The sequence below is a fragment of the Mytilus edulis genome, chromosome 6, assembly GCF_963676685.1.
Source record: "Mytilus edulis chromosome 6, xbMytEdul2.2, whole genome shotgun sequence".
In the NCBI taxonomy this organism is placed as follows: Eukaryota; Metazoa; Mollusca; class Bivalvia; order Mytilida; family Mytilidae; genus Mytilus; species Mytilus edulis.
This window is the reverse complement of record NC_092349.1, coordinates 3,350,738-3,376,439: the sequence shown is the minus strand read 5'-3', so window position 1 is coordinate 3,376,439 and position 25,702 is coordinate 3,350,738. Positions and strand designations below refer to the sequence as shown.

At 33.2% G+C, this 25,702-nt stretch overlaps 2 protein-coding genes across 2 annotated transcripts in view; both read right to left on the bottom strand.

The window, feature by feature from the left end:
* Window positions 1-18,761, bottom strand: part of LOC139529002 (uncharacterized) — a 79,202-nt gene extending 60,441 nt beyond the window's left edge. Inside the window, exons 1-2 of the mRNA XM_071325240.1 lie at window positions 18,743-18,761; window positions 11,622-11,851 (exon numbers count right to left, since the gene is read on the bottom strand). Of these exons, the coding sequence (XP_071181341.1) occupies window positions 11,622-11,851; window positions 18,743-18,761 (249 nt within the window). The remainder of the gene's footprint in view (window positions 1-11,621; window positions 11,852-18,742) is intronic.
* Window positions 18,762-19,043: 282 nt separating this feature from the next.
* On the bottom strand, window positions 19,044-25,304 carry LOC139529001 (uncharacterized). The gene has a single exon (XM_071325239.1). The coding sequence runs from the start codon at window positions 25,302-25,304 to the stop codon at window positions 19,044-19,046; it is 6,261 nt and encodes a 2,086-aa protein (XP_071181340.1).
* Window positions 25,305-25,702: the final 398 nt, after the last annotated feature.

The window sequence follows — 25,702 nt, the reverse complement described above, 5'->3', positions numbered from 1 at the left end:
TTTCCTGGGAATGTTAGCATACAGGGTTAAAAAATCAAAAGTATGTAAGAATAAATTTAAGAAATAGACCGAGATTTAAACTAGTTCAAAAGTTATATATAGAATTTATAAGAATCCAAATATAGTTAATTTCACTACGCGATTGAATGATCAGGTTGACAATGATTTTTCGAGGGGTAGTAATCTGCTCTATCACCCTCTCAGCTATATGTTATTTAATTTATTATACTGAATGTCCTTTAATTATTGTCTTTTACAGATTAATTGTACTTTAAAAGTATTTTCTATGACGTCATGTACATAACCACGTTACGGATAATATAAAAAACAGTAAAAGTTAAGCAAGATGTTTTATTTCTATTTTGTCAGTTAAATAATAAATTCTGAGCCAAAAAAACGTAGAACTTAATCAATGTATTTATTTTATCGATTTTTGATTGGTCAAAACGAGAAGGTAACAATTAAAAAAAATTGTCACCCTCTCAGCCATTTGATAGACTAAATTAACACCCTCGTATTAGCCTATCAAAATAAGGTTTTAAACGTAATTTATAATAATACTAAGAAATAATTTATGCAAGCTATAATTTATTGTAGTTTTAACATGGGTAGGCATTATATTCGTGATTATTTGTACCCAAGCGATAGTGAGGGTTTTTGTAGGCTTTTCCATGAAACTCCCTTTTGTTTGTAAAAAAGCAATTGTGATTTTTCAGAGGGAGGATTTCGAACAGCCAGCATGAATGGATGTCGTATTTAGGTCTTATATGTAAACTTCCTATTGCAACACGATACAGAAATAGTAAATGAATTAGTAACAACATGTGCATCATTTAAGAGTTTGGAATTGATTTTAGGTTAAAGAAATATTAAATGCATGCCAATTTGATAAAATTCATTATTCTGCAGTTAAGGTGGTACCTAACACTTTCACTAAAATTAATTTGGCTCGTTTAATTTTGATAAAATTTTGGCAAAGTATTTACTTTGACCCTTTAACAAAAATATAAAAATTTCAAAAATTTTGAACCAACTGTTTTGTCAGAAAAATTACACTGGCTATATAGCAGTTTGACAAACTCTAATTTTGATCTTTCAGAAGCTTATTATTCCCTTTAAAACACAACGTAATTAAAACGTTTAGCTGATTTTACAGAGTTATCTCCCTGTAGTGTTAGGAACCACCTTAAGTAGTCAATATAAGCATGTGCAAACACATTTTATTGGATTTAGAGCATGGGTTTATTCACAGAGCGAATGAAGCACCTCATATTAAAATGATTTGTAGGTTTGCATGTAGTTCCATGGCACACCACCATCTTGAATTGTACAATCACAGTACATAATCGTTCTAGTTATTTGTCCAAATTTGGAGACAGATTTGCATGTATCGGTGACACTGTTTATGTATATAAGGAATACAATGTGATTCATTGCATTATCGAAAATGTTTTAACAAATACCAAATATTTGTATTTTTATAATCAATTTTTCAAATAAGCCAAATAAGGGGAGATAACTCTTAGTACAAAATTTATACTGGACATTTAGGAAAAATTTTCATTTTTTACTTGTGGCAAGAAAACAAGTAAGGTGACACCATTTTTTCTTTTTCTTTTCCTAAATATATTATAAAACCTAACATATTTTAATTCAAAATTCTGTCTCATAGATTTCTTTGTATGCACAAAAATGTGTTTTTTTTAAAGAACAATCTAAGCAAACAATGGCAATTTTAAAGGAATCGTACTTTGAAAATAGCGCGGTGTCCCATACTTTTTATGATTTTTTTTATAAAAGCATAGTAAAATCTTCATTTTTGAAGAAGAAAATTCTGTCATTTTTGTCTATACCCCTGACACCAAATAATATAAACAAGTGAAATGTGTTTTTACAACAATTGTAAAAGAAATTAGTTTGAGTCGTTCCATTCTTCTAAAAGGATTTTGCAGTACACTTTTTTAAATTCCTCCAGAATGAGCAAACATAAACTAAGTCGGGAAAGAGGTTTGAGAACTTCCCCACAGGTAATAATTGAAGTGAGCTGTATTGATTCGAATGGGCAATAGATGGACAATAGATACCTGACAATAATTGGTGATTTAGACTGTGTACCTGTGTGGACCATATCAAGTGAAATTCATCTGTTTATTTATTTTGTCATCTTCTGCAGGGTCAAAAAAGTGCATTGCAAAAACCTGTGAAGTTTTGAATTTTCCAAAATATACAAATTGTGAATGCATTTGAATTTTATGAATCTAGGGCATGCTATATATATGCCTTTAAACTTTTCCAGATGCACAGGTGTGTCTGTATGCAGAGGCGAAAATGAAAAATTTCAACCAAAGGGTCCACATGAACCTTAAAGCATCACCATTGTCAAAAAAATAAGTCATTTTAAATGTCTACCCATATTGACTGGACGTACACAGAAATATTTACCACTCAATCAACGATTCAATTATATATGCATTTCTTAAAGAGTATGCAATGAATTGTATTGTTTGACTAGTATCTCAGATCCTGTAAAATGCACTTAGACATAAAAAAAAAAAAACCCACATTAATTTTTAAGCCAAAGTCGTTGTTGTGAAGACGTATCTGCATGGTAGTATTTGATTATTGCTTGGAGACCGTTTTATTCAAGCAAAATGTATGAATTGAGAAAAACACAGATATTTTTCATCAAATCATCATCAACTCGCTATAATATATATCTTTATCATATTTCGTCTATTTGAATGAATGCGTATTTATGCGAAATTTGTCCAATCTACTTGTGGAAAACCGTCGATTCGTCGAAAATATCAGATATTTTCAATCAGCTTTTGTCCTATACATAAACGACCACACCAATTTAATTTCTTGTTCGACGAACCCACCCGCACATATTTTTTTCTAAACGGATTTTTTTTAAATATTCTCGCTTCCCACATCCGGAAAAGTAATCGTGTCTATTTCTGCGCCGATTTTTGTTGTTAGAATAATGTACCAAGAACTTTCAACTGCAATATTGCTTTTTTGGGGCAGAACCAAATTTCCCTATCCGCTGCATGTTCATGAACCTTTCCTGAGTCAGGTGTCTAATGTTCAGTAGTTGCCGTTTGTCGGTGTATTTCATAGGTATTTATTTCGCCGTTTGTATTTATATAAGTTTTTGAAATCTTAAAAACTTTCTTAAACTATCCTAGATTTCTATTAAACTAAGACAGAAGCTTGTTTATGATCATAATATAGTATCAAGAAGTAAATTTTGAAAAAAAATAATTCCTGTGTTTCCGTATTTTAGTTATAAATATACTTAAAGTTTTTAAAATTTAAATATCTTTTTTAAATTATCATGGATTTGTACCGAAATTAGACAGACGCTTGTTTATGATCATTTTCATAAGATAGTATCCAGAAGTAAATTTTGTTAAAAAAAAAAAAGTATTTTAGTAAAGTTTTTTCGCTAGGATTCATTACATTCACTCTATGGTTAATTTTTTTTTAAATCTTAACTATTAAACTATCCTGGATGTATACAAAACTTACTGGGACAGAAGCTTGTCTATGACCAAAAGCGAGTGTCTAGTAAGAAAATTTGTTAAAATTTTGTAACTGTTTTTCTGTATTTTACTTATATGGACTTTTTTTTTCTTTCAGTTACAGTCTGCAGTTTTCAAAAAAATTTAAATTATTAGATTCATAAAATATTCTGGATTTTTACCAAACTTGGACAGAAGCTTGTTACAATCAAAATATAGTATCGAGAGGAATATTTTTATTGATTTTTTCCGTCATTTTTGTTGAGCCTGCCATTAACAGCAAAATTAGGCGAGACACTGGGTTCCGTCGAACCCTTACAAATCGTTAAAACAGAAGATATATTAAAGTCAAGGAATATTACAAAATTCTTGGTCATGTGTTGACCATATAATTCCAGATAAATGTATAGTTCTTTGGGAAAAGGTTCTTTAAATAATATAAATGTACTCCTTATAAAAGTGATATTTTATATTACATTGAAGGGTTGTTCCAATCCTGATTGTGACTTGGATTGAGAAGTGTCTCTGGGACTCATACCGCATCTTATTTATATACAAAGTGCCAAAAAGACAAAGAACAAAATTGGGAACACTAAAACGACACAGACAGCCAACATATAACACAAAACACTAAAATTTACACAACGGACAGCTCAAACCCCAAAAGGCTGGAGGTGAACACATGTATTCTGTTACGATGAGCAGTTCCTACTTCTTGCAAGACAAACGCCATGTTGCTAGATAAAAGTCGTATGCGTGAAGGAGGAATGACATGTGACAATTCAATAGAGATAATGTAAAGCAGTTGAAACAATTATTCAATTATTTCTTGGTAAACAGAAAAAAAACACACTTCAGCAGTCAATAAATCAAATCAATGTCAAAGTACAACTGGTAAATCAAGTTTTATACCATCTTGCTTTGAACAATATCATCAAAACCTATTAATTTATGTTTTACCAAGTAATATATAATCGCTCGCCTTTATTTTTCAAGCGTTGCCTCAATTTTTTTATTAACATTTTCAAATCGCTCGCTCGCCTCAATTTTTGAAGTAAAAAAATCCGTAAAACAAAAAATTAAATTTGTGTGGCCTACGTATATAATTCGGCATTGAATGACCCATTATTATTCTGCAAGTTTCATTTGTAATTGTGCAATACGGTTACCGCCAAACAGCAAACAGGTGTGAACTTATTCTTTATTCAGCATTTGTGGCTAGTCGCCATAATGTTATTTCAATCCGTTTAAACAGTTTTTTTTTACATAAATTGTAAAGATGGCAACGAGTACTCGAGTACTCGGGTACTCGCTCGGAAGGCCGAGTACTCGAGTACAGTTTTAGTACTCGGATACTCGTTTGCCTGTTATACATCTTGATATTTCTCTTCAAATTTCCAGTAGCTTTAATTCCATTTAAATATCCACTTTGTTATACTAAATAAAATCAATTAACAACATAAAAATGTTAATTCTGAGGCTACTATTTGTTATAGTAGTGCCAGTCACATCCTTTCCTTCCAATGGAAGGTTTTCATCTGCGCTACTTGGAATAAAAACTAGTAAGTCAAACATTTTTTTGTTTGAAATTGTTGATCAGATCATATTCCTAAACAAGAAGAAAATCAAAATGACCTGCGGTGAAACCCTACGCAACTGATTAGAGACATTTTAACGGTGTTTGTACACGGATCAAAACTTTCAGGGATTAATAATAAACTCATCACAAGCCGTAAAAACTTTCCTTTGTTTGTTAATCAAGACTTCTCTGTACACGTGATTTGTATGAGATGTACATTTACATTAACTTTATTACTCTGTATTTGAAACTTAACTGTAATTGTTTAATTTAAAATTTAAAAGATAGGCGAAAGCAAGATTCAATATTCTTTATTTCTCAAACACCATAAAATTACAATGGTACAAAGAAGTGCATCAAAAGTTATATAACATAACACAAACACACATGACAAGATGAGATGAAAATATAAAATAAATAAAATAAACAGTATAGAAGCGAAGAGTGGTGATTAACCAGGAAGACTCACTTGAAAAGTTATAACCCTGATGAATTTGCAAAGCTTTTTCAACTTATTTTTTAAATTTTAACTGAAATAGTTTTTCAAATTTTAGTATGTTACATCTGTGCAGAGACATATTGTATTATATGTCTCTGATCTGTGCAAGAAAAAAGTATCCTTGCACGACAGGGACATTAAAACCCCAAAGTCGAACATATAAACCGACAACGTCATGGCTTAAAAAGAATTAGACAAACGATAGTGCCAAAAAAAAAAAACAACAGAAAAAGTAAGACTGAGCAACACAAGTAATTTGAAGTCCAATATTGTTGTTGACAAATTAATTGACACAGTCGTATTATAAAAAAAAATACCATCAAAACTTTGAACAGATTTAAAATCACCAATTTAAGCATGCAATTTATCAAGTGCTCAAACGAGTTCTTGAAACTCCAAAAGTAATTAATTCCACTATTTTCGAAAGCCTTACTTAAACAATTTATTATCAGGTTTTTATATTGTACCAAGTGTACTGGTAAGAAGAAGAGACAATTTAGTTGTGGAACAATGGCTTGAAGACGAAATAAATCTATATTTGTAAGGTGTTTTGTGGAGCTTCGGTAACCAATACATAGTTGGGACTTTCATTGTATTTGGTTCTGCTTGTAAAGCGGAAGCTAAAAGTTTATGTTTGTTACAGATGTCGTTTTCTGAAAATGGAGTCAGTTGGAATGTTGGTGAATTGTTAATTTCTTTTTTTAGAACCTCAATGTAAAATTTACGTCAAACAATAATAATATTATTAGCAGCTTTATCGGCCGGGACAAAAACAAATTCCTTGGCTAGTTCTTTTAGTTTATGTTTGATACGAGAAATAGGTTTATTGTGGTTATTGTTAATAATAAAATGTTCTTTAAAATGTTGAATACGTATATCAACTATGTTCAAAGAGTCCAATGATTTTTTTCAGCTTTTTCCCGTTTTATCCATTTCAAACAGTAATTACGGAGTGAGTCGTGGATGATATTACGACACTCGTTCCAATTAATAACTGAAGGGGGACGATATTTAGGTCCTTTACCAGGTCGAGAACTCTAGATTTTCTGACGTCAGGATATATTTGCATAGTAATTTCCAAAACACAAGGCCAATATGGCCTTGAAAAACTGACCAATCGACTCAATGAACTACAATGCATTGTGGGCTACTACGAGTAAACTACTACTTAAAACACGTGGAATAAGTGGGAAAACAGTCAATTAATATATTGTCTGGGACTCTCATTACCAAAGTTTTTATTCTGCAAATATATTTAATGTAAAATATATAACGTAATGTTCAATTTGCATGCTCAGATTAAAAAAAATATTGTTTATTGGCTTCACGATTCGACTTTCTTTTACGCCTTGCAAAAGTAGTTGAACCTGTTTTGTGCATTGTTATGAATTGAACCTGCATTAATTTCACGACATGACACAGTGAAATATCCAATGAAGTGACCACTGTCCAGTAAGAAAATCATTTGAGCTCTTTTAAACTTGTATAATGTCATTGCAAAATCATATCTGCCTAGAAAAACTCGAAACTTTCATTGAAACACTTCTTTCTGTACTGAATGTGTATTTTTTTTTATCAGGACCTGAACTAATAGTAAGAACATCATAATATTCAGTATGCTAAAAAGAAGTGTTATGAAAGCGGCAGGGGCGGGTCCAGTCATTTTAAAAAGGGGGGTCCTAACCCTGGACAAAAGGGGAGGGGTTCCAACTACATGTCCCCATCCAAATGCACTGATCGTCCAAAAAAGGGGGTCCATCCCCCGGAACCCCCGCCGCCCCTCCCCCCCCCCTGGATCCGCCACTGAGCGGGTACGATATATAGCTCAATACATTTTTTATAGTTTCATCCATCGATAATATCCGTTTGTTGCTAATTTTATCACAAAATATACCTCAGAGGTGTTTTTATCGTTCGGCTGCTGTCCTGTTGACATATGTAAAATATCTCCAATTTTAAAAGTCTCTGGATCATAGTGGGTGCCATATTACCTATTATTTTCTTTTCTAAAACGTGCTTTGTATATAGAAAAAAGAAGATGAGGTATGAGTGCCAAATGAGACATCTTTCCAACAAAGACATAATTTAGTAAAGTAAGCAGTCATAGGTCCAATGCTGAAAATAAGCTATTAATGACCCAAAAATTACTTGGATAAAACAATCCAAACAATAAAAAAAAACAACAACAAAAAACGGCCCAATTAAATATATAAAAGGACAAGAAATCTATCCCATCAAAACAAAATATTTTGTATCAGTGCCTGTATTTCGGTGGTTGTCGTTTGTTTATGTGTTACATATTTGTTTTTCGTTCATTTTTTTTATATATAATTAAGGCCGTCAGTTTTCTCGTTTGAATGGTTATACATTGTCATATCGGGGATTTTTATAGCTGACTATGCGATATGGGCTTTGCTCATTGTTGAAGGTTGTACGGTGATCTATAAATGTTTTTTTTATTTTCTGTGTCATTTTGGTCTCTTGTGAACAGCTGTCTCATTGACAATCATACCACATCTTCTTTTTTATTATAGATTCAACGCTGCAATTTTCACAAAACATATAAAATTTTCCACCTTGTCGCACATACATATTGATAAAATCATTACAGCTTATTTCCTAATGTATGTGGAGCAAAACTTTGGTTAGCTTGCTTGCTTTATTTGTTTTTGTTTTTTTTTTGGTTTTTTTTGTTTGTTTTTTTTTATTGTACAAAATATAAAATATACAAGTTAAACTATGCCTATATATATATATTGTTTAAAGATGTCAATCTTATTTTCAAAGCTTGTATAAACAACTATACAAACAAAGCAAGCAAGCCAACCAAAGTTTTACTTTGCAGGTTTAAGAAATCAGCTGTAATGGTTTTATTCAGTTTGGCAGATGTCCGAGCCCGTTAAAAAACGAACAAGCTGAAACTACAGTTGCTGACTTCACTACCTTATAAAAAAGGGAACAGTTTGGAAGTCCCATATACTGAAATGTGACCAACAAAAATACTTATAGATTTTGTTAACACTGCCATGTATGTAAATATTTCTTCGCCTTTTTTACGAACACAAAATTCAAGGATCCCACATTTGCCTTTAATTATCTATACGAACATTGCTGTACTCTTGAATATCAGCACCGGCTGTTTTCGACGGCTTACTTTACACCAGTAAGTTTGTCTCATGGGTAATTGTGTTTTTTGCTGTTGTTTCGTTGCTTCTGGTGAACAAATACGTGAAATATCTGTGCCATCATCAAACATGTTAATGGCTATATATCGGGTAATTCAAACCCTTTTTTCTTCGCATAGAAACAACTCTTCGTTAATCTGAGCATGGAAGTTATACTTTATATCACGAACTATAAATGAGGATACTCAAAATGAAAAACTAAGCGAAATTGTGAATCCCGCATTGCACGAAAAATGTGTTGTATTTCAGTAAATAACACGTGTTCTTGGTTGATTGTAAACACGTAGTAGTCCATCATGCACTGTGACTCATTTAGTGGATTGGTCAAAAACCTGGGTAAAAATAAATTGCGTCACATGTAAATAAACAATTACATGTGCGAGAACATAAGTATGCTAATTTATGCATTTCCATATAAGGTAGTGGTCCCGACCTGTTTACTGAGGAATGATTTTAACTCTCGGTCTTGAACGATGTTAAGATCTCCTGTTATAACATGGGAAATGGGTCCATAAATGTATGCGGAATTAATACAATTACATGAAGTAGGTGTATTTTCACTGATATTGACATCTTTACACAATTGGTTATAATTGAACACAAATTTTCGAGTAGATTTAATGTAAATATAACAAATAAGAGGGAGCTCAGTATTGTCAAAATATCCAGGAATTTGTTCTTTAACAGAATGGTTGTTAAATATACCGGCAATATTTACAAAATCAAAACCTTTATTGACAAACTTTATTTTAATAAAATGTGTTTTATGATCTTCAGGGCGATCAATTTTTGGTATATTATCTCGTGTACAAGTCATTAAACCAGGTGAACAGATTTAATTTGAAGCCAATGTACTTTAAATAAAACTAATTGTTAACATGTTTGTAAATGTCCTTTGGTGTGAACACGGCCATAGCCAAATATAGTCAATGCATTTTGACTGCTCTAATAGAATAAGTGCAGTAAAAAAATAGAGTTACACAACTTTTGGCAGATCCCCGGAACACTCATAACCTGCAATCTGCTACATTTCATTCCCTTTTTAATTGTATTTACCCGATTGTGTGTGCATATATGGCAGTTTAAATTATCTTTAGCAAGACTATAATTTGGACAAATGTTACATGTATATAACATTCGGACAAGTATTACAGGTACATTATATTGAGGGCAAGTTGTTAAGTTTTACTATTTCCTCGAATTTCAAGATATTTCATATAATATATAAGATATCTCCTTGAATATATAAGATATCTTATATGGTTTCATTTTTATAAGATATCTTATATATTATATGAGATATATATTATATTATATGAGATATCTTATATATTATATAAGATATCTCATTAAGTTTCTAAGATATCGTATATACTTTTTAAGATATCTTCTAAAGTTTTTAAGATATCTTCTAATGTTTATAAGATATCTTATAAAGTATATGAACTATCTTATTAATATTTTTAATATAAAGATATCTTATATAATTTATATGATATCTTCTAAAGTTTTAAAGATATCTCATATAGTTTAAAAGATATCACATATAATATATTATATATAAGATATCTGCTTTAATATATAAGATATCTTATATATTATATAAGATATCTTATGTATTATATGAGATATATAAGATATCTCATAAAGTTTCTAAGATATCTTATAAAGTTTCTAAGATATCTTATATGCTTCATAAGATATCTAATATGTTTCATAAGATATCTTATATGCTTCATAAGATATCTTTTAAAATTAATAAGATATCTTCTAATGTTTATAAGATATCTCACTAGCCCAGTAACCAGTACTTCGGTACTTGAATGAAAATACGGATTTTCTGTGTTATTAAAATATGCTGTTACAAAATATTAGAAATTATTATAAATTAAGGAATGTATCTCCCTCATGCAAAGCTCTGATTCATTTCACGGATTTGACTATACTTTTTGGACCTTTTGGATTATAGCTCTTCATCTTTTATATAAGCTTTGGATTTCAAATATTTTGGCCACGACATCACTGAAGAGATATGTATTGTCGAAATGCGCATCTGGTGCAAGAAAATTGGTACCGTTAATTTTATTATAAAGTATATGAACTATCTTATAGATATTTTTTATATAAGATATTTTATATAATTTAAAAGATATCTTATATGATTTATAAGGTATCTTATATAATTTATAAGATATCCTCTAAAGTTTTGAGATATCTTATAAACTATATAAGATATCTTATAAACTATAGAAGATATCTTATAAACTTATATAAGATATCTTTAAAACTGTCATGTGTACTATTTTTGTCTGTTTGACTTTTTCATTTTTAGCCATGGCGTTGTCAGTTTATTTTAGATTTATGAGTCCCTTTGGTATCTTTCGTCCCTCTTTTATATATATTATATAATATGTTTTTATAAGATATCTTATATAATATAGCAGATATCTTATATATTTTATAAGATATTTTCTAATGTTAATAAGATATCTCATATATTATACAAGATATCTTCTTAATTTCTAAGATATCTTCCATGTATAAATATATTTTATATAAGAAATCTTGTATACTTAATAAGATATCTCATATAGTTTATAAGATGTCTTATAAAGAAGATATCTTACAAAGAAAAGTATATGGGATATCTTAAAAACTATATAAGATATATCATAAACTATAAAAAATATCTCATGAACTTTATAAGATATCTTATAAACTATATAAGATATCTTATAAGTTTATGAGATATCATGAAGTAAGAATAAATAGCAAAACAGCTTGCCATATATGCGGTATCCAATAATCACTGAAACTTATGTAAAACTTACACCACATATATCACTCCATGCTGTATTGAAATCATCATTGGCCATTGTGTTACTATCATGATGAACTAATAGGTTTCTGTAAAATCTAATCCTAGCTAGATCAGCACCTGGAGTTGTTTCACGTGGTAGTGGTAGACTGTCAAATCCATTGATTGGAGGATTGATAGATGTCAAGTTTCGGATCAAGCGAAACATCAATGTTACATCAAAATTTGTGGAAACAGGTATACCTGTAACATAATTTTTTCTGAATCAGAAACAAAATTATGTAACACAAAAAGCTGTGAAATCAGGTACACTGAAACATCAAAAGTATTCGAGTCAAGTAATTCGGTTTCATACCAATTTGTATGATAAGGTTTACCTTTACATCAAAACTATTAGAATCAGGTACACCTGTAACAAGAGCAGAATTATCCAAGATATCAGGATTATAACTTAGTACGCCATTCGCGCGTTTTTTGTAACATCAAAAGTATTAAAATTAGATATGCCTGTCATATCATCGTATTTGAACGAGGTATACATGGAACACCACAAATATAAGAATGAGTTACACCTGTAACATCAAATGTGTCAGAATTAAGTATACACTTATAAACATCAACAGTACAGTACAACTGTAATATCAAACGTTTTAGAGAAAGACACATATATAAATATAATTCATTACGCATGTATCATCAGGAGTATAACAATCAGGTACACCTTTCATATCCAAAGTATTGAATTTAGATCACCATCTGGATCTCTTTATGAGACATTCTGTAGAAGGAGCAATAAAACAACAATTCAATTTGCCGTCGAATAGAACAGATTTGTTTTAATGTTGGATGACATAAATGATGTTTAGAAAGAAAAAAAAAGATACATCAGTTCCGATTCGTTAGACATGACTGTATTAGTGTGCTCTATGTTGGCATTGATCATGTTGATGTAAAAAGTAAAATCACCAAAATACTGAATTCTGAGGAAAATTCAAACGGAAAGTCCCTAATCAAATGGCAAAAACAAATAATAAAACGAATGGATAACAACTGTCATATTCCTGACTTGGAAGAGGCATTTCAAATGTAGAAAATGGTGGATTATTACCCAAATTAAAAATTTGACATTCTACCGCAATCAGTGGATACAATTCCAGGAGCTGATCTAGCGAGGATTAAATGGTACGGGAATATATTAGCTCGTCAGGATAGTAGCAGAATGGCCACCGTTGATTCCAATAAAGCATAGAGTAATATATCCAATAAAATTAACAATAATTGTGAAATCAGAGAAAATCAGTCAGAAAAAATCATTGTTGTCGTGACATTGTTTCATTTTGCTTTTCTATCTCAATTTTGCTAAACAAATCCCGCTTATAGCTCCGACCATTTGATTTTCATGAATAATTTTAAAATGAACAAAAATTTGTCAATGTTTGTCTGAAAAATGATCGAAAAGGACATCTTGTCTATCAACATTTGTTTCAAGTTTCCAAACTGGATTAATTTGGTATAACGCAAAGATATGGCCGAAATCTCAAAATTTTATTCCCTGGTGGTCCTCGAAGAAAATCTGCTAGTCGTAACTATTATATCTATTGCAAAATGTCGATAGTCAAAATATTCGGACCACCACTTTTCGAAAACCTTAATTGTATATCAAGGTATAAAAGGTCATTGTAATTCTGAGACTGTTTATGACCGAATTCGCTGTTTGAGTACTGATTAATACTTTTGTCTGGGAGAAAAAGATTTATTCCACTGTTAGTCGTAATTGGCTTTGTTAACTGCGAGTACTCTCAGATCTGTAACTAGTGTCATTTTGTTGTTGGGATGTAAAAGTACCCGGCCACGTCCACTTGTATTTTTGTCCATCTGATGAGATTAGCCTTTTTCAACTGATTTTTAAAGTTCGTTCTTATGTTGTACTGTCATAAAACTGTCCCAGGTTAGGGGAGGGTTAGGTTCCAGCTCACAGGTTTAACCCCGCAACATTATGTATGTATGTATGTATGTGCCTGTCCCAAGTCAGGAGCTTGTAATTCAGTGGTTGTCTTTTGTTTATGTGGTACATATTTGTTTTTCGTACATAAATAATGCCGTTATTTTTCTCGTTTGAATTGTTTTACATTGTCATTTTAGGCCCTTTTATAGCTGACTATGCGGTATGGGCTGAAGGCCGTACGGTGATTTATAATTGTTAATTGTGTCATTTTGGTCTCTCGGGAGAGTCACATTTGCAATGATACCACATCTTCTTTTTGTATATATATTTGAACAAACTTACAAACTGCAAATACACACGCACTCTTATTTCGGTGCTTTGTGTTTATGGCCTGAATATTTATAAGTGTAAGTTGTTTCTTGTGTATCGTGTTGATCTTTTAAGTTAATCAAATTGCAACTGATGTTTATAGTTTCTCCTTATATTGTAATGATACACCTCCATCCCAGTTTAGGGGATAGCCGAGCGCTCACAAACATGTCTAATCCTGTCATATTCTTTATTTGACGGTCCCAATTTAGGATGCTGTAGGTGAGTGGTTTTCGGTGGCAAATGTCTGTCGACTGTTTTCTTTGTCTTGTTATATTATATAATTAGAACATCAGTTTTTTGTTTGAATTATTTCACGTTTTTCATGTATGAGCCGTTTTTAGCCAACTATATACTGCATGGGTTTTTGTCATTGTTGAAAGTCGTACGGTTGCCTATAATTGTTACATCCAGTTCATTTGAACTCCGGGGAATAGTTGCCTAATTATGGATTATACCACATCTCCTTATTTTTTTGTGCAAATAAACCTCAAACAAAATATTGAAAGACGTGGTTTTACTTACAATAGTGGCAACCATACCGATTAAAGATACCTTCAAGATTTCCAAACATTACAGACAAAAGTCTTTAGTTGGCCATTCTTACTGTTATCTAATCACCTCTACTGATAAATAATGCAACACTAATGACACATATAAGTTTTGGAATGACTTTATTCACAGAGAATGTTTCTCATTGATGTACATTGCTTTGCTCTTTTCTTTTCGGAGTTTAAATTGGGAATTATAAATTGCTGCACGAAAGAGACTAGCTTCTTTTTCGTTGTTTATGATCGTCATATGTACTTGAGACGATCCGTAAACCCGTTTGATATCCTTTAATGCCAGAAACTGTCTATTACCCAGCTGAGAGCTAGTGGATTTTCTTTCACAATTACAAAGAAAAAACTGTCTACAACTTTGCACTGGATCAGGAACTTGAATATTCACTGCTGGTAAGCAATGTTCGTAACTTTAAATTGTGATGGTCGTCATGTCAACTTTAGTATTTTGGATGATGGTCGTAACCGACACAACATGGTCGTAACTTTGAAAGATGACCGTAACTCAAGTATTTACACGAACTTTTATTAAATTATTTTTAAAGTATTGTGCACATAACCAAGTTAATAAACTCAGTTGTTATATAAAGTTTACTACAAACAATATTATTTGATTTGTTACTCTGATAATTGTATAGAGAAATTAAGTTGAAGAATAATCAAACATATATTTTTTAAATATTTCAAACGACCATCATTTAGGAGTATCAGTGAAAACTAATCAACTCGCATCAAACCAAATAGTATGTTAGGATTGAGAATCAATATATTTTTTACTGTAGTTAATGCATCAAATTGTTGAATACATGTGTATTCCCTCATATTTGATTTTAGATTTTTTTTCTATTTACGACTTTTTATTACCTGCAATCATGTCGGCAGAAATTATTGAACGTACAATTTTGAACAATCATCTTTAATTTTTAATCAGCTATTGCAGTTTTTATAAACTATTGGCTTTCAAATATTCGGCTTTTGGTCGTTCATGATTAATTAAAATCCACAAATGCCTGGTGTTTTTAACGTGTTGTCTTTTTTTATCGATTGCATGACGATCTTGCGGTATATCATTGATATTTTTTATAAGCATTGGTACGGAATAAAAACTTAATCCATGTCGCAATGAACATTGTGTTAACCTAGAAAGTATGAATATGGTTGATACATATTTTACAATGCTACACGCGCTGAATTTAAGAGTAAGATTAGTAGTTTGTAGCCTGACTTGAAGCCAAGATATTATTACAAGGTAGGACTAAATGTACTGCGGCAACTATCACAGTCATACATATGCAGGTTGAATATAACGTTTATGTTGTATGTTTATATTGTACGTATGTACTCAGATTTAAAAGACCAGTACGCTGAGTTGAAGCATAAAGTTTTATCTTTTAAATATTACCCTGGCTACAATCTATGTATGAATATTTGTTTACTGTAGTCCTTTTGCTGAGGTTAAACAAAATACATTATAATCAGCATATTATAGTAAACAAAGTAAATTGCTAACCACTTTAATATTCTTTAGAGAGAAGTTTAAGGATCCATACCTTGAAGGAATATTTAAGTTGGTAGTAATTTTGACCCTAAAGATGCCTCCTCTAGCAGTGGAAAGATGATCCCAAATTGTCGAGCCTGTGCCAGTATAGATCATAGACTTTGTAATGTCAAAATGCAGAGGGAATCGACTGAGTTTAGAAAGAGTAGCAAAATGTGTTGCTCTTTTGGTAACACCAAGTAAATATTTACAAAATTCAATGTGTAGTCTTTCCGAAAGAACTTAGGATACAGTTGTAGTCGTAGATTATTTTGTTTTTTTAAAGGGTTGAAATATCTCCAAATTTATGTACTGTATAAGAGAATGGGTTTTATTGTATTATAAATACATGAAGGCTGTTTTGTAAACTTGGATTCAGTGACAGAAAGTCCTTGTGTAGCTTATGGTAGGCTTTTAATGCCTTATTATACAATTCTCTTTGAGCGAAGGAAAACAGATCAAGATTCATTTATAGTTATTCCTAAGTATTTGCTATGTTAAGCATTATCAATAAGTCTGTTATTAAAATAAAAATCATGTTTGATATGTCTGCCTGTCTTGTTAAATACAAGTACCTTGGTTTTAATTGGATTAATTTTCAAACGCCAATCTTTACAACAAGGACGTAATCCATCAAGTTTACTCTCAAGTCATTTTGCTGAAGTTGATAAAAATGACTATTTCATCAACATATAAAGTAAAAAAAAGGACTGGTCGTAAATTAACAACAGCTGGATCAGGGGAACTTTTAAAACAATCAGGAAGTTCATTTATGATTTTTGTTTTACAAATTTGGACTCAAGTTGTCTCCCTGGCTTACTTCAATTTTAGTTCTAAAGAGATCTGTTAATTACCATATTCTTTAACTATATTCAATATCTTAAGTTTTATCCCTGGGAGAATGACAGTATCAAAAGCCTTCTGGAAATCAACAAAGCAGGCAAACACTCTACCTTCTTTTGTATTACAATACTTATCAATAATAGTTTTTAGAATGAACATATGGTCAGATGGTCGTGTTTTTTTTAAGGGTAAACCCAATTTGGCTATCAACAATGATATGATATTTATCTAAGAATTTAAAAAGACGTGTATTAAGTATCTTATTAAAGAGCTTCCCCAATGAATCAGTAATTATAATTCCTCGATAGTTATTAAGATCGGATGCATCGTTCCCTTTATGAATTGGGAATAAAAAAAAATTGTTGTCCAGGGTTCATGGTATTTTCCATAAGAAAGCCAAAGATGTATAGCGGATAGCATGGTAACAACAGGCGTATTCAGATTTTTCTAAAACCACGGGTAAAAATAATTACTGAACTTTGACATTGCACCTAATAATCAGCTTGACTAACAAATGACAGCACAAATGCTCAAAATCCAGACTAAGAATAAGGCGTATGTCATTTAATTCGATTACGGACCTGTGAATTCGCGGGTATGGTCTAGTCTCGATAACGACCCCCATTACATTATTTTGATTCCTTACTTATGCTCTTTCGACATAAAGTATCAATTTAAAATTGTAGATTTTTCTTTTAAATTCTACCTACTAGTAGGTACATACTAGTATTTAAAAGTTCAAAAAAAAAAAGAAAACAAAACAGGATACAGTACTGTTATTTCATGTGATGTCAAATTTGTTAAAAACGCCTTTTCCTAATTCGTAACTAAGAATAATCATAACCAGAGCTGTGTCTCTTGTTTTAAAATGAATTCTCCAATTTTTGAGAAATTTATAATGTTATTGAATTTAACCGCTTATAACTATTTGCCTCTTGGTTAATTTTATACATTATATGTTAAATAACACTGACTGGTCATTTCATTTTGTATTGGTTGTTTTCCGATTCGTTCCAATTTCTTCACTTTTGCACTTTACAGATACCCCTCTCTTCGCCCCTTTTAGTTTTTATCATTCGGTGAAATCAACTTCACAAATATATCATATAATATATTCATATAATAAAAGACACGTTTGAAACTCTTGACTTGTCTTATTCTGTCCTATTTAATAAAGAGTTACGACCATCACAATGTTAAGTTACGACCACCCTGAAAATTTTTGTTGTTTTAGTTACGACCATTGTGCAGTCTTAAGGAAGACAAATCCAATATCGTAAATTATGTCTTTATTCATACACAGAACCTCCGGGGAGGGTACAAAACTGAAAAGATACAAAATAAAACAAATTACCATGTTTGCAAAACAATGGCAAAGTGTTACCTAAAAATTACAATTATGTCACTAACTGATAGCCATAACTTGTAAACCATAGAAAACTGCATGTGAATGATCCAACAGTTACCTACATGTAGATAAACATTTATAAAACCTTACAAACAAAAGATATCTTCATACGCACAAACATTTATGATATAAATCTATTCTAATCAATGTGAAGTAAAAAATGTAAAAAAAAACTGTACGTTCATTAAATGACACAAATGGCGTTCCATAGAAATAGTTTCTTCAAACAAACTGAGTCATGCAGATTTAAAATAAAAAATTTAATGGGCAAAGTTAGACCAGATAGTTTAATTATCTTAACTTATACATGAATACTCAAAATAAGCAGTTAACGGGAGTTACAAGGATGTAAACAAATACCGGTCAAAATGCACACAATTCACCACTTCACACAAAAAATACAAAAATTACAGAAAGATCACTTATCCGGTGATCAGCAAAGTTCATAATACAAGTAATAAAAACTTACTCTGTGGTATCAGCACCATTATAAAGGAAATAAAATGAATTTTCTGTAGTGAAACTTTTGAAACACATTTGGCGGAAATAAAAAATCAATACATATCGACTAATAAAAAACCAAACAGTGCGGATATGCACAACAATCCGGGAGTCAGCACACTCCCCTCCTGATTTCATAAGAAATCACTACATACATAATCAAGTTCAATTCATATATACACAATAAATGAAAACTTCTTATGTTCACACAGTATTATCTGTTGATAAACCCATGAACATTATCAATAATGTTATCAAGATTACAGTGTTTATTCAGGCTCAACAAGCAAAACGATTTGAGATATTGGTCTCACATAAGTCACTGGTTGACCATCACGAATGATTCTAAGTTCAACTTTACGAATTTTTTCATCCTCACTGGGGAAAACTCTTTCAACGATACCAGTTGGCCAGTAATTTCTTGCACAATTATTGTCTTTCATGAGTACTACTGTTCCAACTTTAACATTTTGTTCTTTCGTTTGCCATTTAGGTCGTACTTGCAATGAATGTAAATATTCCTGTCGCCACTTTGCCCAGAATTGTTGAGCGAGAAATTGCACATACTTCCAATGATGTCTTATAGAGTCTTTTTTCTCAAAATCGGGAAATGGACAAGTGTCGTCTGCTGTTTTTTGAGTGAGCAGAAGAGACGGAGTGATGACACTTGGTGACTCAGAGTCATACGATACACATGTCAATGGTCGGTTGTTGACAATTGCAGTAACTTCTGCTAAAAAGGTGGTCAACATCTCATGAGTCAAGTCTTTGAAACGGTTTTCTAACAGCAATGAGTCCAATATTCTCCTAGACACTCCGATAAGTCGTTCCCATGCTCCACCGAAATGAGAGGCATGGGGCGGGTTAAACTGCCATGTAATTCGATTGTCGTTTAAAAAGTTCTGAACATTACGGTCTTCAACAAATTGAGCAATCATCGAAAGATCCTGAGTTGCCCCCACAAAGTTTGTACCTCTATCGGATCTCACTTGTCGAACTGGTCCTCTAAGTGCGATGAATCGACGCCAAGCATTTATGAACGAAGAGCTGCTCAGTTCCTCAATAAATTCCAGATGAATAGCTCTAGTAACCAGACAAGCAAATAACAGAGCCCAACGTTTTGATTGGGATACACCACCTCGTGTACGACGAAACGTAACTGGCCATGGGCCAAATGCATCAACCCCTACATACGAAAAGGGGGGACTTGGAGTTAACCTGTCTTTCGGCAAATCAGCCATCTGCTGAGTACAAAGTTTTCCTCGTAATTTCTTACACTGCACACACTTCCGTATGACTGAATTTATAAGACGTTTAACACCAACAATCCAATAGCCTGCATTTCTAATCGCTGCTTCTGTAAACGATCTACCTTGATGCGCAACCCTTACATGATAGTGGCATATGAGTAGAATTGCAATATGATGTCCTTTTGGAATAATAATAGGTTGTTTACATGAGTCACTTAGCTCGCTATGTTTGATACGTCCCCCTACTCTAAGAAGTCCATTTGAATCGAGAAACGGGTTTAAGGGTAGAAGTGAACTATTTCTTGGGAGACGTTTGTTGCATCCCATCAAAGAATCTATATCCTCTTGAAATCCTTCTTTTTGAACTTCCTTGACAATGAAACGTTCGGTTTCCAGTAGTTGTTCTACAACATTCATGGTATTAGACTTTAATGTCTTTACTGATTTGTAATGTTTAATTTTGCTTCTAAGACAATTGATCGCTGACACGAGTTTTCTCCACTCAGAGTATCTGTCGAATCGTGAAGAGACTGATTCTAATGGCTTACTTTCTACAGACGTAGTTTTGAGAGTTTTTATTTCAGGTCTGACCTCTCGATCCAATTCAGGATCAACTAAATTATGATCTGTTTTCGAAGTAAGGTCAATTTCTTGTAGAAGAAATGATGGTCTGCGAAACCATGTAGTATTCCGAAGAGTTGCTGCCTGTACGCTTCTTGTTGCGATATCAGCTGGATTCATTTCACTAGACACATAACGCCACTGTCCTGGGTCGCTTGAAGCACGGATTCTACTTATCCTATTACAGACATAGACGTAAAACCGACGACTTTTGTTGTTGATATAGCCAAGGACAACTTGACTATCCGTATAAAAATACATGTTTTCAGTTTCTATTTTCAGGTGTTCTTTGATGATGTCAGTCATTTCTACTGCAAGTACAGCGCCGCACAATTCTAAACGGGGTATAGTGTGCCCTGTGAATGGTGCAACCTTTGCTTTGCCCATTACAAAACTTATCTCAGTAGAATTCCCATCACTAAGTTTTAGGTACGCTACTGCACCAATTGCTTCTTTCGAGGCATCAGAAAAAATATGTATCTCACGCAAAGTTGCTGTGGCAAATGACACTGTGGTATACATACGAGGTATTCGCAAAGTTTCAAGACCTTTGAGTGAAGTTACCCATGCTTCCCACTGTTCCAGATACGAATCTGACAGAATGTCGTCCCAGTTAACTACACTAGATCCTATCATCTCTCGTAGTAACAACTTTCCACGAATTATCACAGGGGCTGCAAAGCCAACCGGGTCGTAAATGCTATTAATAGTGGAGAGTGCTCCACGTCGAGTAAATGGTTTCACATCTGGGGATATTTGAAATGTTATCTCGTCAGTTCCTATATCCCATGACACACCTAAGCTGCGCTGAGTCGGAAGTTCATCTGAACTTAAATCTAAATCCTTCAAACCTTTCGCTAGGTCGCCTGAGTCAAATTGTTCGAGAAGTTCTGTGCTATTTGACGTGATTTTGTGGAGACGCATCTTTCCACGATCCCATAAAGCTGACTGAGTTCGCTTGATAAGACTAACAGCTTCACTAATATTTTGACATGATATCAGTCCATCATCTACATAGAAATGATCGTTTACAAAATCTCTTACATCCTGATCTTCATTTTCGACAGTTCTACGGAAGCCGTAGGTTGCTATGGCAGGAGATGGGCGGTTCCCAAATACATGCACATTCATTCTAAAATCAGTAAGTGGTTTTGACAAATCATTCTGTTTATGCCACAAGAATCGTAAAATGTCTCTATGGTCTTCACGGACTTTAAAATTGTAAAACATCTGTTCGACATCACATGTAATTGCAATCGTTTCCTTCCTGAAGTTGAGTAAAATTCCCAATAATTTATTGGTAATATCAGGACCTTTCAATAACACATCATTGAGCGACTGGTTCTCAAATTTCGCACTACTATCAAATACAAGGCGGATGCTATCAGGCTTACGTGGGTGATATATCCCAAATATTGGTAAATACCAGTGTTCTTTTCCACTTTTAAGAGTAGGTGCCTCCTCAGCATGATTGTTATCTATCATCCTTTGCATGAAGTCGGTCACGTGCTTTGCTTTTCTTTCATCTTTTGAGAGAGAATAGTCAAATGATTTGGCTCGTTTGAGTGCAAGACCATGATTGCTCTGTAAAGGTTGTCTGTTAACCTTAAAGGGCAGCGGAACTGTCCATTGACCGTTTTTATCTTGTTCAAAATTAGCATCCATAATGTCAAGAAAATCCTTGTCCTCAACTGCTAAGCCAATGTTTTCATCATACGGCGTCTTCGTTAATATGACATCTGATTTCAATTTCAACTCATACTCACAAGGCTTAAAGAATGTAGCTCTTCCATCTTCTAATACGTGTGTCTTGTGGACATGGACGATGTCAGGGTAATGCACTTTACCAAGGCATGTTTCTCCAAGTATCACCCATCCTAGTGGGAGTTTTTGCGCATACGGAAGTCCATCTTTCCCAATGCGATGATCTAACACATAATGCGAAGATATTAAATCTCTGCCGATCAAAAGTTCTATGCTAACGTCGGACTGAATTGGCTGTATAAACTGAGCAATATCTTTCAAATGATCAAATTTTCTAGCTAACTCTTGTGACGGTATTTCGTGCCTGTTGTTCGGTATCTCTTGACATTCTATGATTTCAGGGAGTAACAATTGATTTTCATGGTTGACACTCTCAACGATATAGTTCTTAGCTCGACGACCTGAGGCAGTAAATTGACCAGAGCAAGTCGATAACACATATTCTGAGTTTTTACCGTTTTCTTCAAACTCATCGAAGAATTTCGCAGTGGCAAGTGACCTATTACTTTGATCGTCTATTAAACAGTAAACCTGTCGTACATTGGTCGGGTTGTCTTTTGGGAAGACATTAACAAGTATGATTTTAGCACAAGATTTACTTGTTCCAATGTTCGTTCCGCATACCTGAGTACACTTATTTTCCACAGTTTCCTCCCCTCCGTGGGACTTACCGGTATCTGAAGAATCATGAGACTTTGACACGTCAATGTGTAATGCTGATGGGTGTCGATTGCTTTTGCATATGATACATTTTACGGTTTCTGTACAATTTTTGCTCAAATGCTTTTTTGGTCCACAACCCCGGTAGCAAAGTCCATTTTTCTTCAGAAAGTCTTTTCTCTCAGAAATTGGTTTCAAACGGAATCCACGACACATGTTTAGGGTATGGCTTGTTCCATGAATTGGACAAGATAATGAATCAACTAGGTGACTCTCCGGATTTTGATGAGATGAAGAGTTAATTTTTGGACCATTATGAAGGTCCTCCGATTGCGTTATCCTGGTAGACACGTGAACTGGAGAGTCACCAGTTTTACGGGGCCTCTGCTGACTGTTCGGTTCTGCAGAAGACTCATATTTAAAACTAGGATCATTCCTGAGTTTTGCCATGTTGGCGATGAAGTTGGCAAAAACACTGAATGGAGGATATATGACATCATTCCTCGTTTTATATCTGCTAGCTTCCTGAGTCCATTTTTCTTGTAAGTTATAAGGAAGTTTTAACACAATTTGATTGACTCCTGACGATGAGTTGAAGTGTGAAAATACTGAATGATAACGTACACTATCCATGATAGAACTTATCTCCTCTACAATATCTGACAGGTCGAATAGTGGTCGGTAGTCCTTAGTTGTTATTTTAGTAAATGATGCAATTTTACGTTTGATGGTATCTTCCACCATTTCTGGTCGACCAAATCGATCCTCAAGTCTTTCCCATATACGATCGCGACATTTCTCTGGATTGTCAGCATTAGCAGAGCGAATTCTAAGAGCTTGTTTGGACGATGTCGGTCCAAGCCATTTCACTAAGAGGTACACTTCCTCTGCTGCTGTAAGCCTCAACTCATGGGCTATGTTTTCGAACATTGATTTCCATGCAATGTACATATCAGGTTGATCGTCATACTTTGTCAGACGTGAAAACACGAGTTCCTTTCTAACCATAAATCGTGAAAATTCATCACACATGTTTACTTCTTTTGTAGACGGAATGAAGACAGGTGCTTCTGCATTCAAAGTCTTGTCGTGATTTGTTTCTTGCACAGTGTCGATAATTTTACCATAATGCACATTTTGAACATTCTTCCTAGTTAGCTCTGGTCCGGTTTTCATCATTTGACCTGACTTGACAACATTGATAGTTTGAACAGGTTTGATATCTTGAACAATTTTGTTGACTTTGTTGTTGTTACAATCATCGTGAGTTGCATGCACGTCAGCAACTGTTTGAATAATTGTCACGTCATTGAGTTTGCTGTCAGTATCGAGTATTTTATCTTTTCCACTTAAACGTTCATAAGAATCTTGAATTACAAATTGTTCAGTTCTATCAAACACAAAATCATCATTGACATCAGAATTCTCTGTTGAACTGTCCTCGCCACTACCTTGCAATGCCTCCTGAATAGTTCGAACCTTTGACTCTGCTTCGTCAACCTCACGTTCCCTTACAAGCTTTTCCAAGTTTGCATCGAGAGCAGCTTTTTGACGTGTTAGCTCTTGCTCTTGTTCAGTATATTTTAACCGCACCTTTGCAGCTTCTAACTTTACTTGTTCCTTTACAAGCATTTCCGATGCATGTGAAGTGAAAGATTCTAGTGAACTTCGCCTTGTTTTAGTACTATGATAATCTAAATCAGACTTCTTCGAAACACGATGAGACTTGACACTACTTTTTCTTTCTTTTTTGACTGTTGGACTAGATTTCACACTGGCTTGCTTCGCTAACTTCATAGCTGATGCTAATTGAGGATTCGACTTAACACTATTTTTCTTTTCTTTTTTGCTAACATTTGGATTATGTAAATGTTCGTCAATAATAGCAATGAAATTGTCCACTTTACTTTTCAATGATTGCACTATAAGACGGTGACCAGACTCTTCCTGATTGCTCTCTTTAGTGCGTGTACCTTGAAGAAACAATATGAAGCGAGTAGATTCCTGTGTGAAGGCGTAAAATCTGTCTATAACATCCTGACGAATTTGCCTCACTTGTTGTTGATCAGGCAAGTGGTTACCATCTATGCTGAATATATATGAATCGATGTCCCGCTTAAGTTTCCGTAGTTTGTCTAAATATTTTTCTGTCTGTAATGTGTATTGTTCTTGGCCTTTTGGGTTCAATTTCCTTTCTCGTTGAAAAGCCATTAAAGATCCTGGATCTGAACTCATGACTGGTTGTCTAGCTCATTGTCGCAGATTTTGTACTGTGCAGTCTTAAGGAAGACAAATCCAATATCGTAAATTATGTCTTTATTCATACACAGAACCTCCGGGGAGGGTACAAAACTGAAAAGATACAAAATAAAACAAATTACCATGTTTGCAAAACAATGGCAAAGTGTTACCTAAAAATTACAATTATGTCACTAACTGATAAAAAAAAAGAATACCAGAAGATAGCCATAACTTGTAAACCATAGAAAACTGCATGTGAATGATCCAACAGTTACCTACATGTAGATAAACATTTATAAAACCTTACAAACAAAAGATATCTTCATACGCACAAACATTTATGATATAAATCTATTCTAATCAATGTGAAGTAAAAAATGTAAAAAAAACTG

Bases quoted from the DNA above. Each gene is read 5' to 3' on its own strand.
- LOC139529001 (XM_071325239.1), bottom strand. From the start codon at position 25,304: ATGAGTTCAGATCCAGGATCTTTAATGGCTTTTCAACGAGAAAGGAAA.